Genomic DNA, 18,484 nt, shown 5'->3' on the forward strand with positions numbered 1-18,484 from the left:
GAAAAATAGCCTGCTCAATAATAATACTACATTACCTTTGATACACACTGCCACTGAGATTGCAAGCACGGTTGTACACCAAACTTAATCTCCGGTGCCAGCAATGCAATCAGCCAACTACTGTCTCTTAAAATGTAAGTTACCATGTTGTCTGAGTGGCCAGAGATAGTGGTCATTGTGTGTGACGTGTGCTTGCTTGTGTGAATGTGTGTTTTTTTTTTTCTTTTCTGAAGAAGGCTTGGGCCAAAAACGTACAGTATAATAGTCTTTTTGCTGTGGCTGTCTGCAATTCAACATGTCGCCTTTATGGTAAGTAGCAATTTATCATTTTTATAATTGTTGAAGTTACCGTATTGTAAATGAAATATGTTCTTTAATGTCAATGTAAGATTCCATATTGTCACACACTGTTATATTAAATTCCTGAGTTTCTGATGATGCTCTTTTAAAATTATACAGTGAAACCGGTAAAAATAAAACAAAATGATTGAAACTTGTGGCTGTCCTGATAAATTACATTCAATGCCACTGAGCTATAACTTCACTGTAATCAGAAAACCAGAAAAACACACACACACACACACACACACACACACACACACACACACACACACAAAAGCCTGTATGAATTTATGAGGTAAAAAACTAATTAATAGACATTTAGGAAAGAGGAATAACAAACGACCACTTTTTTTTTTTTTCTTCAATGACGCAGTGATTGCAATGTGAAATCTGTATTTACAAAGCAAGCGCATGAAAAATTTATTCACGCTGTACACAAATAACTTCACACAACAGGAAAAGAAATAACAAAATGTATCAAAGCTATAATCTGAAAATTCACAAGAACAGATAAATTATTTCACAAAACTTCTGAAACCAAATTACAGTTAACAGACATTGCTATCAAATAACTTCACAGTTTAATATTTTCAATTATTTCCAAAATCTTGTGAAAATACCACTGCTCACTTTAGGCTACAGAGGAACCCATCATTTTTACAATTAGTTGCACAAATTAATGATACAAAAAAAGTTACCCCACAATGTATAGTGAGTAAATGATAACATCCAATGTGAAGTACATTTCATTAGAGCATACATCATAGGCCACACAAACTAAACTATGCACACAACAGAAGTAAATTTACACTTCTGATAAAGGTGTAATAATCGAATCACATGTTTCTTCTCTTTCAATGTTTCGTAAGACCTACCCTTTGTAGTCTTACCCTGAAGCCATATCAAGAAGTAGCCAACAAAAAGTACTTACTGCTTCAAATTAATCGCATGAAATGCCGGAAACAACACTGTAATGATGGGGGGAGGTGTGCTGGACAACAACACACACTGGTGAGTAGCTTTTCTACATAAAATATTGAAAGAAGAGGGGAAGAATTGAGGGAAGAAATCTGCAGCAAAGATATTCAATTTTCTTACAGCATGGGATCAGTAGTATGTATACTCTATGAACTCAAGCAGAAGAAAATGTAATGAGGAAAGAGATGAGGTTATTGAGATGGGTTGTGTTTTAAATCTTGGGAAACATAAGCAGTCACTGATGTGTACACATATTTGACTTAAACAAGATAAAATGGAAGTATATTACACTGATATTTTTGATTAGAAACCAAATCTTTCAACGACTTGCCCAGACTTATTCCAGATTATATGCACAGACAATTTCTACATCATTCAAGAACTCAGTAATACACTTCAATGCGTCCACTACCATTACTAAACAACATTACGCACAGGCTTGTCCTTGAATTCTCTAGTCGTCTTCTTCTTCTTTCCTTCAAGAACCTTTGACCCATTCAATCTTTCTCAAAATTAAAAATATCTTAATTCTTTGATTCATTTGCTTATTTTTGTGATGCCCCAGTGAACAGGCAAGAGTTGTCACGAAATGACTCAAGATGTGCACATCTTAGCAACATAATCCACATAATCACAGAATACATAAACCTGTATGGATGAGTGTTATATAACTACAATGACTGTAGCAAAGCAGTGTGCTGTTTAGGCACTTAGTCTAATTTATCTCATAGTCTACATTTTATTTTGGACTTGAGGCGACAGGTCTCACAAGAAGCAATTTGTACTCAGCTGACTAGCTTGGGGCACTCTGGTATAAAACATGCACACACACGCACACACACATGAGAATACGTACAGCCTCATAATGTGGCAAATAGCAATTCAGTTAGTACACCTTTTCAACTGTCATACCTATGAAAACAAGTACTTACAATTACGGACAAATCAATTTTGCACAGCCAGGTAACATTTGATTGTATTTGTAGATACAAGACTGCAACAATATCATGGTGTTTGTTTATAAATAAAAAAAGAAGAAAAGAATAAGAAAAGAGCACTTTCAAATTTTCAACTCTTCACTAACTCATTCATTCACAACACATTAAAGTCCTACAGGAATTGGTATGGAATTTATGTTACCTTCCATCTCGGCACATATCAATTTCATATCAAAATACAAGTCAGATGCTTTTTTTTTTCTTTTTTTTTTTTTTCAATTTTATGTGCAAGAAAACAATGTTTCCATTGAAATGAAATCAAACATAAGCTTTTTTTTTAACTTTTGCAGTCACAACCAGCACAGTTTTTGTTTTAAAACTTGCAAAAATAGATTAGTTATGCACTCGATGTGTAGGTCCATACAAGCTACTCCTGGCAGCACCATCGATGAAAGAGTTTATATATAAGGCAGTTTATGAGCCATAAGTAATTTAGTGTATAAATAAGTAAAGCTACACAAACTATTAAGCAACAGTGATGTTTTGGAAACATGGTATGTAATAAAAAATATGAAATGATGATGTACTATAGTTTATCTAAAATAATCTTTGGATTAAGCTTCTAATTTTGTCACAGATACAAATATGCAAGCAATTGACAATAAAAAAAACTGTATACAAGAGCCTATCATAACAACCTCCACAAAAACACTGAACAGTCACCGGCATCCTTATACTCTTTCGCAGGTTTGCAGTTTCAAATACATCAATTGTAAAAAATAAAACACCAAGCATTCAACAAACCATCTTCACCAACATGAACAGTATTGCATTAATTGCTCTCAGTCAGCCACATCACATCTCATTTTTAAAAATTCTGTTATTATTAAATATATATGTATATGTAATTACAAAAGCGATTGTACGTGAAAGTCTTTTTGGCCTTTAAACAAGGGCACAACTCTGCTCATGCGCAATTATCATCACTTCACTAAATTTGTTATAGTTCTATTGAGTGCTTTCAGTCACCAATATAAAAGTAAAAATTATAATTAAGAACTACTTACATCCAAAAAAATGCTGTGCTGCACCTTACCCTTTGGTCCCTGAAGGCATAATCTGCTTCGAATACTGCCTTATCAATTCCAGGTGGCATACTAATATATTTCATATATTTACAACAGAGCAATAAAAGTAGTTTGGTTAGACAAAACTAACCACCATTTCCTTTGTTACACTCACTGATTCATTAATTACAGTTCATTAAGTCAACACATTCAGGGAAGAAAGGGCAAACAGTTTTTCTTCAATTTAGTTCCCAAAAAACTGGGAACAAATGACCAAACATTAAGCTCCAGACTCATCCTCGTGAGATTCCAGATGCAAAAAATGGCATAACTTAAAAAAAGTGATGTTGTATTTAGTAGGTATAAAAGTATGTTCAACAAAGATCTTTCTCCTGAGAAAAGACTAGGCACAAGCCCAGTGTTTCACCTCACGTTCTCTTTTGTGCCCACTTAAAGTCATCTGCTCTTGGCTTACAACCAGTCAAGAATTCAATTACACACTCCAACATTTGCCAAAAACGTATCTTCTCTAATGGCCAGTTAAGCCACCCTGTAGTTATGCAAAAATAGGTTTCGTGAGGTGCAACATGGTGAATCCGATGATGTCTTCGTGGAAGTATTATGTGATACTCTTGTAAAAGAACCACCCAACGCGGCAATCCGAAGTATGTATGTGACCACTTGTGGATCTGAAAATAATAATAAATCAATGAAAATACAAATTTAATTCTACATTAGTTTATTTAAAGTTTGAAGTGCAGTCATTAGACTAATACAGATTGCATCTCTCTCTCTCTCTCTCTCTCTCTCTCTCTCTCTCTGAAGATCCTTAAATATGGTTGGGTGAGCAGGATATTTATAGCTTATTCATTCAGGACAAAGGAGGCATGGTAACTGCATGCTGATCCCCTATTCCCATATCTGTTACAACTGTTTTCATGCAGTCTAGCTTACCTCTCCACGTTTACTGCATTCTTCCATAATGGGCCACAATTTCATTTCGATTTTCTCAAGCTGGTCTCTACTACTGCAGATTTACATATTTCTCTCTATTTTATGTTCCATATGCAATCATCACAGCATTCAACCACAGTTAGGACTGTCTGGTCAACAGTTCCTCTGTGCAGTTACACAGAAGTTTGTATTCTTCTGCTGGTCTGAGGCCAAAGTAGTCTTTCAGGGGTCATGACATATTTAATCTCTGGTGGCCGTTATAATCCCAGTTTCAAGACACACCTTTGTAGTATGTGGCCTACTTTGATGAACGTAGCAACACAGTGTGCAAGATGTACAGAAGGAATCTTGTATGTTCCATTCCATCTGACTATACCCTTCAATTTTAGTACCAGCATCTAAATAAGTTCCAATTTTGTTCAAACTTATTCTTCTGAAAGTATTATATCAAATAATGGGAAATGTAGGATGGAATAATGACAACATTAAGAATAGGATAGATTGCTATTCACCATATAGGTTGGTTGTTTGTGGGAAGAGACCAAACTGCGAGGCCATCAGATCAGGGAAGGAAGTCGGCCATGCCCTTTCAGAGGAACCATCCCGGCATTTGCCTGGAGCGATTTAGGGAAATCACGGAAAACCTAAATCAGGATGGCCGGACGTGGGATTGAACAGTCATCCTCCCGAATGCGAGTCCAGTGTGCTAACCACTGCGCCACCTCGCTCGGTATATTCACCATATAGTGGGATGCCGAGTCACAGATAGGTACAACAAGAAAGCTGCCGAACACAAGTTTTCGGCCAAAAAGACCTTCAACAAATAAACAGACCACATGCAAACACACAAGTGACCACAGTGTGTGGCATCCTTTTGGTTGAAAACTTAAGTTTTTCATAATATTTTTTGCTGTGCATCTGTGACTTATCATTTCCACTATATGGTGACTAGCAATATATCCTTTTCATAATATTGTTTTCTGAACATCTGATTTACGTGCTCAAATTCAGACTCTAGGTTGTCATTATTTAACATATGTGAAGACAGTTCACCTTTGCACTGGAAGATAAAACACTCACCCAAAAGGGAAATCAGAAGGGTCACTCTGTCATCCTGTGGTGCACTGTAAGCCTACACACAGACTTGTGAAAAAAGTTTTTACAATCCAGCATAAAACAAAACTGTGTTAACAAATCTATATACACAGTAAAGGCTAGCTAGTGGAGTTCAAACTGGTTTTCCTGAATCATGCGGTCAGAAAAAGCAATTTTAGTAAGATGTAAAATAATGAAGTTATTAGGAACTAAAATAGATGGAGGAGAGCTCTAATAATGAGAAATCTAAAGAGGCTGGCTGTAATTGTCCCTTACTTGGAAAAAAATAGATCACACATAATACAGGTAATGACTGATATTGATATTGTGATTTTTACCAAAGATCAAACATATGGTGCGACCCAAGGAAAACAACTATGTTATCAGATACTAGGAGGGGCCTCTGGATGTTTAAAACTATTTATCATAATTTTGCCTTGTTAAAATTCACACCCATTCATTAAAAAATGCATATCTTAGTAAGTACGAATGTGATCGGAAATCCACGAACTATGACGAAACTAGTAAGAGATACGGACTGCGCGCCAATGTCGGCAGTCGGCGTTGAGAGCTCTTCCTGCCTTGTTCGATGGTAGCCATGCTCTCGGTTACGAGTAGTTTGTGACATGAGTGTTTCATTATTGATCTAATAGGAATAAAAGTGATATTATGGCATTCTGAATGTTAATTTCAAGTAAATGGATACCCCAAAGTTGACAGACAGCAATTTCAGATAATTAGCTTCCACCAACAGACACATCGAATGCGCCAATGAAGAATCTGCGTGGGACGACATTTACGAGAGCTGCACCGCGCACAGGTAGGAGGAAATCTGACAACATGGCCCACCAAGGCGGATCAAGGAAGGTCTAACTTACACTCGCAAATTCCGGGTGGAAATGCTGACCAGTCATACTGTACATCACATATACCACCCTCTACGGACCCGCGGCTTAGCTGAGTAATTCCCATGTGCTTGTGGTGAAAATTACACAGACAAAACTATTCTAAATGTGGGATGAATAAACAATGAAACAAGTGGTGCTTACGTGAGAACCAAGCAAGTCTGGAATGGCAATAAAGGGAGGTTGAAAAATCCTAGCTCATCATACTTTGTACTAGAAATATGCAGTGAACAAATGAATGGAAATCCAAATTTGTGAGAGTAATAAACAGAAAATGAAATAAGTTTCTGGGTGTAGCCTTGGGGGTAGGGGTGCATGGGGGGGGGGGGGAGGATGGGGTAGATGGGGAGGGGGGGAGGGTACAAGCACTAGTTATGGAAGGTAAATTTTACAGGACAAAAGTTAAAAGGTATGCTATGTTTAATGTAGGGACCTCTGGCTATTAGCACCACACAGGTAATTATTATTTAATGCTGAATTTCACTTTAAGAACTGTCTTCTGGCTAGGACAGTTAACGAATTACACAAATAAGCAACATGTAATTTTCTAGCAGCTACAGACTTGCTACCCATGTGTCAGACTACAAATTCTATGTTCCAAGGATTTCTTCCTGTCATTTATCATATCTTTGATCTCTCATAATGACTTATATACATGGAAAATGCCAAGTTGCACTATGCTTTAGAGTCTATTTACATTGTAGACCCTCTATAGCTGACTGGATAAATCACTTGCAAGGTTAGAGTAAGGCAGTGGCATACTGTCTCAGATACGATCAAGCCTTGTAAAGCACTGTCATCATCAAATCAATCTTTAACTTGATCATCGCTTTATTTTAGCTATAGAAACTTTAAAGCTAAACATACAAGGATATTTAAAGGCATTAATTAATTGCAGCCCAGACAACATATTCTCCTTCCACAAAGATATGGGACTTATAACAGAATGTTAATCAAATAGTAAATAATTTTACATAAAGACAGTGGACTTTGAACAGCAAACAGAAGAAGTCCACTTTACTTTAAAGAGTTAATACAAGAAAATAACATAAAAATGCTGTACATACATTGTGGTAAAAATGACAGTGGCTATGAAACAGAAAATAACAGAAACCATTAGCTATATTAACACACAGAAATATAAACAATACTTACTAATACCTTAATAGATTATGTTACATATATTTATTTATTGGCTTTTTTATCTATGATAACATGTTACACTACAGATATCAGACAAGTCAAGTGCACTATTTTTATGCACAAAGAGAATAATATATAATGTAGACTACATGAACTAAATGTATGATGATGATGATGATGATGATGATGATGATGATGATGATAGAAGTGTGTGCTGGACTGAGACTCTAACCAGGGACCTTACTCATTCACTGGCATGTGCTCTACCAACTGAGCTACCAAGGTGTGACACACAACCAATCCTCACAGCTTTACTTCTGCTGGTACCTCATATCCTACCTTCCACACTGCACAGAAGTTCTCCTGTGAAACTTAAAGGACTAGCACTGTTGGAAGAAAGAATACTGAAGAGACATGGCTTAACCACACCACGTGGGATATTTTTGCAGAATGAATTTTCTCTCATCAGCAGAGTGTGTGCCAATACGAAACTTCCTGGCAGATTAAAACTGTGTGGCGTACTTAGACTCAAAACTGGGACCTTTGTCTTTTACTGGCAAGTGCTTGGAGCTAGAAGGCAAGGTACCAGCAAAAGTAAAGCTTTGAGGATGGGTTGTGAGTCATATTTGGGTTGCTTGTTTGGTAGAGCACTTGCTCACAAAAGGCAAAGTCATAAGTTCAGTGAAAAATTAATTCTGAAACTTCCCCCCAGTCTATTGCTAAGCCATGTCTCTGCAGTACCCTTTCTTCCTGGAGGGCCAGTCCTACAAGTTTCACATGGGAAGTTCTGTGAAGGTTGAAAGGTAGGAGATGTAGTACTGGCAGAAGTAAAGCTGTGAGGACGGATTGTGGCTCTTGCTTGGGTAACTCAGTTGGCAGAGCACTTGCCCACAATAGGGAGAGGTCCCTGGTAAAAGTCCTGGTACAGTAAACAATTTAAATTGCCAGGAAATTTTATTAGCAGTGGATGCTCCACTGCACAATGAAAAATGTATCTATGATAACTTTAGAAGTCAATATGTAAAGCAAATAAATGTGTGACATTGTACACAGTAATTTACGTATCTATGCAATCACTAATTACATAAAAATGTCAAAATGTAAATATGATCAGAAGGTTTGTTTAAAGGACTATATCCTCAATAGCTTTCATTTTTACAGAGAGTTTACTGAAAAGTTTCAATACCATGTAGAATGCACCCCTCTGACAAATTCTGGTGTTTGTATAGGTTGTATAATAGTTTCTGCTGATTCTGGTGTTATGGTCATGGACGTACCATTTCATCTGCAAACTTTCGTCATTGTCTATCATGTTTGTTTGGAAAAATAAAATGGTTTCTTTTAAGTACGTGCATGGTAATGGAAGTACGTTAAGTGTTATGAAGCCAGGTTTGCACAGTTCCCTTACTTCACTTGCTGCTATTATTTTAATGGCCTCCTCATGAATTTTCAATGTTCTGAGTGCTGCTTGAGTGTTTCCCCAGCATGCAATTCCACAGTTCAGATGTGACTAAATGTAAGCATAATATGGCAAACTCCACGATGGAACAAAAACAACAGTAATAGGGAAAGGGTGAAGAGCTACTCACCACAAAGGAGGCACTGTGTGCACAATCAAAATGAATGCTACAAATATTCAGCTGACTGAGTAAGTCCATCACACATTCACACAACCACAACTAATACACATGGCTACTGTCATCTCCAGGCTCTGAGGTAAGCAGTAATCTTTGCTGAGGTGGGTAGTGGCAATAGGAGACTTGCAGCCAAAGATGAATAATTTGATGGTCAGCACATCTGGGAGCATCACATGAGCAAGGCAACAATGCAGAAACAGTACACAGGACTGGGTCACTGTCCAGCTTCAAAGGTGCACCCATATCATTAGCAAGTACAACCGAGGACTGGAGCAACTGAATCACAATCTCTGCCATCTCCCATAGAGCCCTGGAATGAAAAATGGACTCCCACTATCTACCTCATCCCTCCCACCGTGATAGTACCACCCACTGAGCCTATGCAATATCATTGTTCGTAGACCTAGATGCAAGATCTGTCCCATACATCCTCACACTACCATATACTCTAGTTCTGTCTCACGAATTTCATACCTCGTCAAAGGCAGAGGCAGCTATAGAAGCAGCCATCTTCTCCGACAACTTAGCTACAACCACTGTGCTGCATTATACATATTCATGACAAATAAGTTGTCTGTCCACAGGATGGCTACTGACTGGCTAACTGGCAAAGAGAGAGCTGGACCACCCAGTTGCTAAACATACTGCCAAACATGATATGCTTCACTTTAACAAAGCTTCACAGCCTTTGCCATCTGGATTCTTCCCACCAACATCAGCTTTTCTGAACTCCACAGGTAGGAACTCTGCCTGCAGCATTCCTTTGTTGCCCTAACACTCCCCCCCCCCCCCCAAACTTCCCCACTCACAAACCCTTTGCTAGTCCCTGTCCTCCACCTGCCTATCCCCTTCCCTTTCCAACACCTGTACTACATATGCTTTCTATCCCATCAACACACCTACATAGTCCTTTTCCCTTCACTACATCTCTTTGCCTCTCCCCTCCTCCCCTTCCCAGTGCAGCCTCCCAACACTGCACCTAACAGCCCTATCCTATTCCCACCACATCCCCGCACACTCCCAGAGGCAACACTATCATCTTCCCACACACAACCTGCTATCCCTCTCCTTCACCACCCCACACCTCTTCTATTCCCCCACTACCCAGCTCAACAAAGATTGCTGCTTACCTCAGTTGCACTCACAGTCAGCTTTTAGCGTGCAGAGGCAACAGTGGTCATGTGTGTGAGTTGTGATTGTGTGATAGTTTTTTTACGTCTGACGAGGGCCTTAGTATGACAGCTGAATGTTTCTACAATTCTTAGTATCCATTTTTAAAAGGATAATACTTAAGAACAAGGATTATTTATTATTCTTGAATAGAAAGAAGCATCTTAAGGACTCTGGCACAGAGAGAAAATTTATAGAACAGATGACAGTAGAGGAAATTTGAGTTAATCCTCTCCCTAGCTGCCATTAAGTGTCAGTCTCTGGATATAAATCAAATATTGTACCCCTAGGGTAGTTTCCTGAATTTAATAACCCTCATTTGAATCTCCAGATTTGGTTATTATTCCGAACTGCCAATGCAGATCTGTAGCTAAGTAATCCTACAGTAGCATTAGTTTTTATGTTCATGTTTATCTTATGCACAATAATACTGACTACAAAAAAATTACAAATTATGCTTAGCTTGCCACAGATTTAGTCTGTGTTTTTTGTGTATTATTTGCATGCTCTGTTGTAGGCTGGTGAAATTCAAGACTGCTTATCTGATGCCTTTTCTTCACCATTAGTCACAGATCTTCTATGAGTCTGCTGTTATTCCCTGAGTAATATGTTGGAGGCCTGACTTTAGTTGTTATCCATTACTGTCTAGGTTGAATCTTTAAAGGAAATAACCACACTAACACTTGGCTTTGTTGTGCTCCCTGCTTTTATGTTACAGTGCAATACTATATGCTCAAGTGTTTCCTCTCCTCTGGCCATGTTTCACACAATCTGAATATGCAGAATCCATGCCATGTCTAATTAATAATTGTCCAGGTCAAACCTAGTTAGGGCACCTTTCACTTCTTAACAGCTTCCTCAATGATGATGAATAGTGAATGTATTCCTTGGCCCATTGCGCTTTGTTCCCTCCACCTTGGTGTTGCCTGGGCATAACTACTGCATCATCATTGCTGTTTGTTGATACTACAGTATGTATTTTGTGAAGTCAGTTAATCAGTTGAGATGGAACTTGCATAGAAAAAAATGAGATGGTGACATGTCAGCATGACAAGTAGCTGTTTCCATTGCAGTCTTTCACCATGGCCTTTTACAATGATGATCACAGGCCCAGGCTCTTATCAAAATTTTTGTAACCATAGACAGTTGAGAAAGGCACTCGGCAGTATTTTCTACAGTGCACATCACTTCTACAAACAGCAACAAACAAACATGTACAAAATTACCCAAACACTGGATTTAAATTAAGGAAAATACAGACATTCTTAAATTTACTTGCATGTCTGAAAGAACAGACAATGCTGATGATCCACAGTGGTACGAAATAATTCCAAGTTTATTTCCTGACTGCAAATTCTTTGATCTCAGCTGTATTAGGCATAGATTCACTACCTATTAGCGACCTGTGAAAATTTGTGTCATCTGTGCACACTCCCGGTCCACCACAAATTTTCAGATGTCACTAATAAGCAGCACATCAATATACCTAATACAGCTGTCACAGTATTTGCAGACAGCAAATAATTCCAAATTCTGAAATTTGTTTGGCCAATTTGTCTCAAGATGTTTACTATGAAGATTGATAATGCACTGCTAATCATTAAAATTTCAACACCACGAAGATGACATGCAACTAATATCAAATTGGCATGAAATGCACTACTTGTTTGGATATACAAGTGATAAGCATTTCATTTCAGCATGATCACACAAAGTAGGTATGAGTAACACTATCAACAATGAGTGATGATAAGATAATGCTCAACTGTCTGTTGTCCACGCTATCTTGACCTACCGCAATACAGACATTTTACTGTTACAGCGAGCAGTCTGGTCATTGTATTATGATGTACCCACATCTGTCATCCAAGCTCAGTTTCACTATGCCCTGCAAGGGTACTAAATTTCACTCCATGTTTAACCACAAATCCCCAACAAATTTCATCATGTGCACTTTCCACTATACTGTATAAGTATAAGTATAATTCCATTATTAAGTATCCTTCCTGATGTTATAATTTTAATGACCAACAGTGTGCTACAAAAGGGGTGGCCTACAAAAATATTTTTTTAAATATTAGGAGCCACAGCTTTATTAGGCTGTTGCATCAAGACTTATTTTGTTCTGAAAACATATGAAGCATTAAAATTTATACATGATTGGTTAAACAATGCAATTTGTGTGTTTCAGCAGTTTGCCCTAATGGAGAAGAAAAGATATGCCCAGAACAAAAACTGAGCATAAAACAGCTGCCTCCTGTTTAGATTTACTCTGCTAACTGCAATAACCAACTTAATAAGATTTAAGTACCATTACATAACTGAACATAATTCTCAGTACAAAATTTACAATGAACTAGTTGTAAAAACAAAGATACAATGTATGTCAATGAAACACTTTAAAATCTCAATTATTTCACTATCTCCTCTAAGCAAAAGCCTCCCTCTGAGCCATCAGCCATCCTTCCTGAATCATCCTTCCAACTTCTCACTTATTTTCTTCTCTTGCCCACTCCACCTTGACACAATTCTGCCCAAACTACCTTCCGAACTGGAGGCATTATGTTTTCAGCCAGCACAATGTAGCTTTTTTGTTGTGCCTATCTGCAACTCAACATCTCTGCTATATGGCGAGTAGTAATCTATCCCTTTTTCATAATATTGTTAATGATGGTGACTTGACAGATATGAACAAAATTTCTGATGGTATCATCCTGAAATTTATGGACAACCCGTTGCAATGAATATTAATTTATATTTTTAGACAGACCATAAACGCCTAAACCATCTTCATCTGCAGAGTTTTCTGCTACATTTCAGTGTAGCATCCACTTCTTTTAAACACATTTTTCCCCCATTCTACTGCAAGTATGAGTTAGAAAAGTCTCTTCCAGTTGTTCGAGGATACTGATGCACATCTTTCTGAATGTCCTCAATTGTCTCACAGCACTGACTTTGCACCTGTTCTTTCATAGAACAGAAAATATGTTAGTATGATGGTGTCCACAATACCGCTAGCAGTTTGAGGCCACATGTTATTGTGATGCAAGATGATCCTCAGTGGATGTTTACCATGGAATGCACAATGATGTGTGTCCGGATACAACAGAAAACATTTACTGTCTCTCCAGGGTTTGGAAAATGCGCCAGAATGCAAATCCTCTGCACCCAGAATATGCTAGCCATAACTTTCCCAGCAGAACGCACTGTCCCCAGTTTCTTTCTTGTGGGTGAATCTGAATAAGTGCTGGGCCATTCCATATTGTGGTGTTATGTTTTGGGCTCATAATGATGGAACCAGCTTTTACTACCTATCACAACACTCGTCACAAGGTTGTCTCCTTCATTTTGACATCTCTGAAGACAACATCAGATGGTTATTTCCTTAAGTTGGTAGTCCACAGTCAATGAGCATAAACACAAGGTTTCAGTCATTTCTTGCGTTATACTACATCCTACTAATAGTTTTGTAATGATTTCATTCACAGTGACATGGCTGTCTTCTTTTGATACACATACTCTATCTCCCTCTCATACTATGAAGGCAGTTCAAGTATGACTGTTAAAAGGTTCATCTTGGATGCTCATGTTCTCAGCTTTGATACATGTCATTCTTCCCTTAGACTCCTGGCAAACTTACATGCACACTGAAGAATGAGAAATTTAAGCAGAATACTTTGCATCTTTAATAAGGAATTCAATGATGGCACACTGCCCAAAATGAAATAATGTTCACCATAACCTAAATATAGCCTATGCGCAAATAATAAAAGATGATGACACCACAATGTCTCAACACATAGTATGAAGTTTTTAGATCATGATAATTTAGTAATTTTTCCTACACTGTTGGAATTGCAGCTGTAACAAAAGGATTGCTTACTACTTTCAGTTCAAAACCCTTGGCCAGGTAGGTTGGTTGGTTGGTTGGTTGGTTTGTTTAAAAGAGGAGGGAAGGGACCAAACTATAAGGTCATCAGACCCTTGTTCCGAATAAAACAATGCCACAAGTGTGAGAATAAAACAAACGAGACTGACAACTCAAAACAGATTGGAAGGAAAAATCACAAAAACAATGGAAGGCAACAAACATGTATACAGACAAAAGGGGAAAAGAAAACCACAAATGCAAGAAATGGGATGAAGAGATTAAAAACAACAAAGCAGATTACCATGGCTGGCTGACCATGAGAATAAAAAAGGAGAAGCCAGCCTCTCTGTAACACACTAAAACCTCCACCCTAGAAGCACAAGGATGGAGGACACAGAGGGACAAAAGACATGCTCTAAAACTTAGATCAAATGATAAAACCCACACTCACGAATAAAACGTAAAACTAAATCAGGCGATGAGGCATTGTCAGATAAAATTAGCGGCAACGAGTTTGGTAACCCAAGATTTCATGGCTGAGCAGTCAAAGTGGGACAGTGCACCAGAATATGGGCCACTGTCAGTCGGCAGCCACACCAACACTCAGGCAGGTCTTCACGGCACAGGAAGTAACCATGTGTCACCCAAGTGTGGCCACTGTGGAGCCGGCAGAGAACCACAGAGTCCCTGAGAAAGGCCCGCGTGGAAGGCTTCCACACATTCGTAGTCTCCTTAATGACACACAGTGTGTTGTGTGTACTGTTATGCCATTCTGTCTCCCAAAGCCAAAAAACCGTATGGCGTTAAGTCAGAACGCAGGTCAGGTTCACAGATGCCCATCTCCAGAATTTGTTTCCGCCTAGCCTGTTTGGCCAGCCTGTCGGCAAGTTCGTTTCCTGGGACGCCGACGTGTCCTGGGATGCACACAAACACCACCGAATGAGGAGACCGGTCCAGGGCATCGATGGACTCCTGGATGGACACTAGCAAAGGATGGAGAGGGTAGCACTGGTCGATAGCTTATAGTCTGCTCAAGGTGTCAGTACACAGAAAAAACGAGTCCCTGGGGCATGAACGGATATACTGAAGTCCACGAGAGATGGCCACCAGCTCTGCAGTGAATACACTGCAGCTATCAGGCAACGAATGCTGTTCAAAATGGCCTCTGGACATAGGTGAAGTCAACATGACCATCAGCCATCGAGCCTCGGTGTAAAACACTTCAGAGCCCCGAAACACATCAAGAATTGAAAGGAAGTGACAGCGGAGAGCGGCAGGATTAACTGAGTCCTTAGGATCATGTGAAAGGTCCAGATGAATCTGTGGCCTAGGTGTACAGCATGGAGTTGGTAAAGGGAAGAACTCCAGTTCAGACAGAAGGGTTTGCACGTGAACCGCAATCAATAGCCCTGACCTGTGCCGTCGATGGGGGAGATGAACTGCCACGGGTGGAAAAAGGAGACAGTAATTCGGATGCTCAGGAGAACTACGAATGTGTGCAACATAACTGGAGAGCAGTTGTGCACGTCAGATCTGCAATGGAGGGACTCCAGCCTCCACCAGGACACTGGTCACCAGACTCGTTCTAAAAGCTCCCGTCGCTACGCGAACGCCACAGTGGTTCACTGGGTCAGGTACATGCAACACTGAGGGCACCGCCAAACACATAGTCAAGGTGAGATTGAACAAGGACTACGCAGAGCTGCAGCAGAGTACAGCGATCTGCACCCCAGTTGGTGTTGCTCAGGCAGCGGAGGGTATTGAGGTGCTGCCAGCACTTCCACTTAAGCTGACAAAGGTGAGGTAGCCTAGTCAACTGGGTGTCAAAAACCAGTCCTAAAAATCGATATGTCTCCACTACAGTGAGTGGATCATCATGAAGGAAAAATTCTGGTTCCGGATGAACGGTATGATGCCAACAGAAGTGCACGACACACAACTTAGCAGCCAAAAACTGGAAGCCATGGGCAAGAGCCTATGACTGTGCCTTGTGGATGGCTCCCTGTAGGCACCACTCAGCAATACCAGTAATGGTGAAGCAGTACGAAATGCAGAAATCGTCTGCATACAGAGAGGGTGAGACGGACGGCCCTACAGTGGCTGCTAGATCATTAATGGCCACTAAAAATATTGTCACTCAATACAGAGCCCTGCAGGATCCCACTTTCCTGGATATGAGGGGAACTATGAGAGGTGGTGTCATTTGCTTTGCGTAGATCAAATAAGACGGCACCAAGGTGTTGGTGTCTGGAAAAGGCAGTTCGGATGGCAGACTTGAGGGACACAAGATTATCAGTGGTAGAGCGCCCCTGGTGGAAGCTACCCTGACATGGAGCCAGTAGGCCATGTGACTCCAAAACCCAAGCCAAGCCAACCCAACCCAACCGCCGACACACCATACGTTCCAGCAGCTTACAAAGAATGTTGGTGAGGCTGATGGGCCGATAGCTATCCGTATCAAGCAGTTGTTTACTGGGTCTGAGCACCAGAACGATGGTACTACCCTGCCATTGAGATGGAAAGACGCCATCGCACCAGATCCGGTTGAAGATCACGAGGAAATGGTACTTATAGTCAGATGAGAGCTGTGTCAGGGCATGTGCAAGTGCACTGAGGAGCTCCCACTCCGTAAATGGGGCGTTATAGGGTTCACTGTGGCATGTAGTGAACGAGAGGGTGTGAAAGGCTGGGGGTAGTTCTCCGACGCAGAAGATAGAGCATAGTTATCAGCAATCACGTAGGCATTGGTACACAGCACGCCTTTGATGGTAATGCCAGGGACACTTGTTGAGGGTCTGGTACCCAAAAAGACGTCTGATCTTTATCCAGACTTGGGAAGGTGATGTATGGCACCCAATGGTCGACACATACCTCTCCAAACACCCCTGTTTCCGTCATTTTATAAGATGGCTTCCCTGGAATGGAGCCGCTTAAAGGCTATCAGATGCTCTAGGGAAGGGTGTCACGTATGTTGCTATAGGGCTCGCTGATGCTCTCTAGCTGCCTCAGCGACTTACGGCGACCACCAAGGGACTGTCTTTTGCTGGGGGCACCCTAAAGAGCAAGGGATTGCGATGCAAACTCCACCTGACACTTTTATAGCCGTGGAGGTCAGGGGTCCGCATTGCCAGGAACCAGGTTTCCTGGAGGACAATGCAGAAAGCAAGTGTACAGCTTAACAGTTGCCGTAGCTCTGCCAGGCAGTGGAAAAACTGCCGCAATTCCACTGGAGAATGACATCATCGTGAGACTGGGAAGGCGTGGAACATTCAATGAGGCAGTTTACACCTCAGGGTCACCTGCTGCCACTGACTTTTTGCCTAAGTAGTCTATATCCATTGTGTCTGAGGGTCCGGCGAGATCCAGGTTCTCAGCAGATGCCAGAATCTCCACCCCATCTGCAGACACAGAGCTTGTACGTTGCAGTGGTGTGGGTGCCACTGCAAGTTCCTTGTTCTTGGGGGTCTTCTTTTTCGATTTCTCGTACTGTTCCTGGGTTTCCCTGGCTGGGAGGACTTCACTGAATCAGTCTCCGGGACTGAGGGTGGTGAGTGTGAAGCCCTACGACCAGCTGCTTTTGGGCTTTTCAGACACTGGTGGGTGTCATCTTTCCCAAAAGCAGAAACCTGGGAAGGGAGTGACCCAAGAGACCCCTTCCTAGCAAAAGGAGCCAAAGAAGCCTTATGCTTTTCTGGCTCAGAAATGGGGACTGAAATCCCCAATGGTTATGGGGGAGAGGGGGGAAGGGGGGGGGGAGGGGGAGAGGGTTGCTCCCGAAGTAGGTGGTGCGGGAGCAACAGGGAGGGAAGTGCCCCCCCCCCCCACCCCCACCATCAAGGGGGCAGGTGTAGTCTCCTGGTTCTGAGAGGCGACAGGAATTTGAGGAACTGATGGGGTGACAACTATTCTCATAGTGGCGGCGTATGAGCTGGTCGTAGCCACAGGATGTAAGCACTGAAATTTCCTCTTAGCCTCAGTGTAGGTCAGTTGGTCCACGGTCTTACATGGCATTTTTTAAAGTAAGTACCATTTTGAAATTTAAAAAAGACGTGCTAAGATATCTCAATAATTTTATTTTTACATGAAAGCCTGTACCTTAATCTACTTTTCTGCATAATTTCCATCAATACTGACGCACTTGTCATAACGTTGTACCAGTTTTTGACTGGCCTCCTCATAGAAGTCTGCCGCCTGACTTGTTAACCACTGCATCACCACTGTTTTGACTTCATCATGAAGACGCTGACCGCCCAGGTGTTTCTTCAAGTGCAGGAAGAGATGGTAGTCACTGGGTGCAAGATCAGGGCTGTATGGAGGATGATCTAGAGTTTCCCATCGAAAAGATGTGATGAGATCTTTGGTCTCATTTGCCACATGTGGACGG

The 18,484-nt window shown here is 40.7% G+C and overlaps 1 protein-coding gene across 2 annotated transcripts in view; it reads right to left on the reverse strand.

Moving 5' to 3' along the window:
- Nucleotides 1–750: 750 nt before the first annotated feature.
- LOC126236774 (plasmanylethanolamine desaturase) overlaps nt 751–18,484 on the reverse strand; it is a 67,100-nt gene continuing 49,366 nt past the window's right edge. For both annotated transcript variants that reach the window (XM_049946351.1, XM_049946349.1), the window contains one exon: nt 751–4,014. In XM_049946351.1, the coding sequence (XP_049802308.1) occupies nt 3,754–4,014 (261 nt within the window). In that variant the 3' untranslated portion in view covers nt 751–3,753. The remainder of the gene's footprint in view (nt 4,015–18,484) is intronic.

This window comes from Schistocerca nitens, chromosome 2 (genome assembly GCF_023898315.1).
Source record: "Schistocerca nitens isolate TAMUIC-IGC-003100 chromosome 2, iqSchNite1.1, whole genome shotgun sequence".
NCBI lineage: Eukaryota > Metazoa > Arthropoda > Insecta > Orthoptera > Acrididae > Schistocerca > Schistocerca nitens.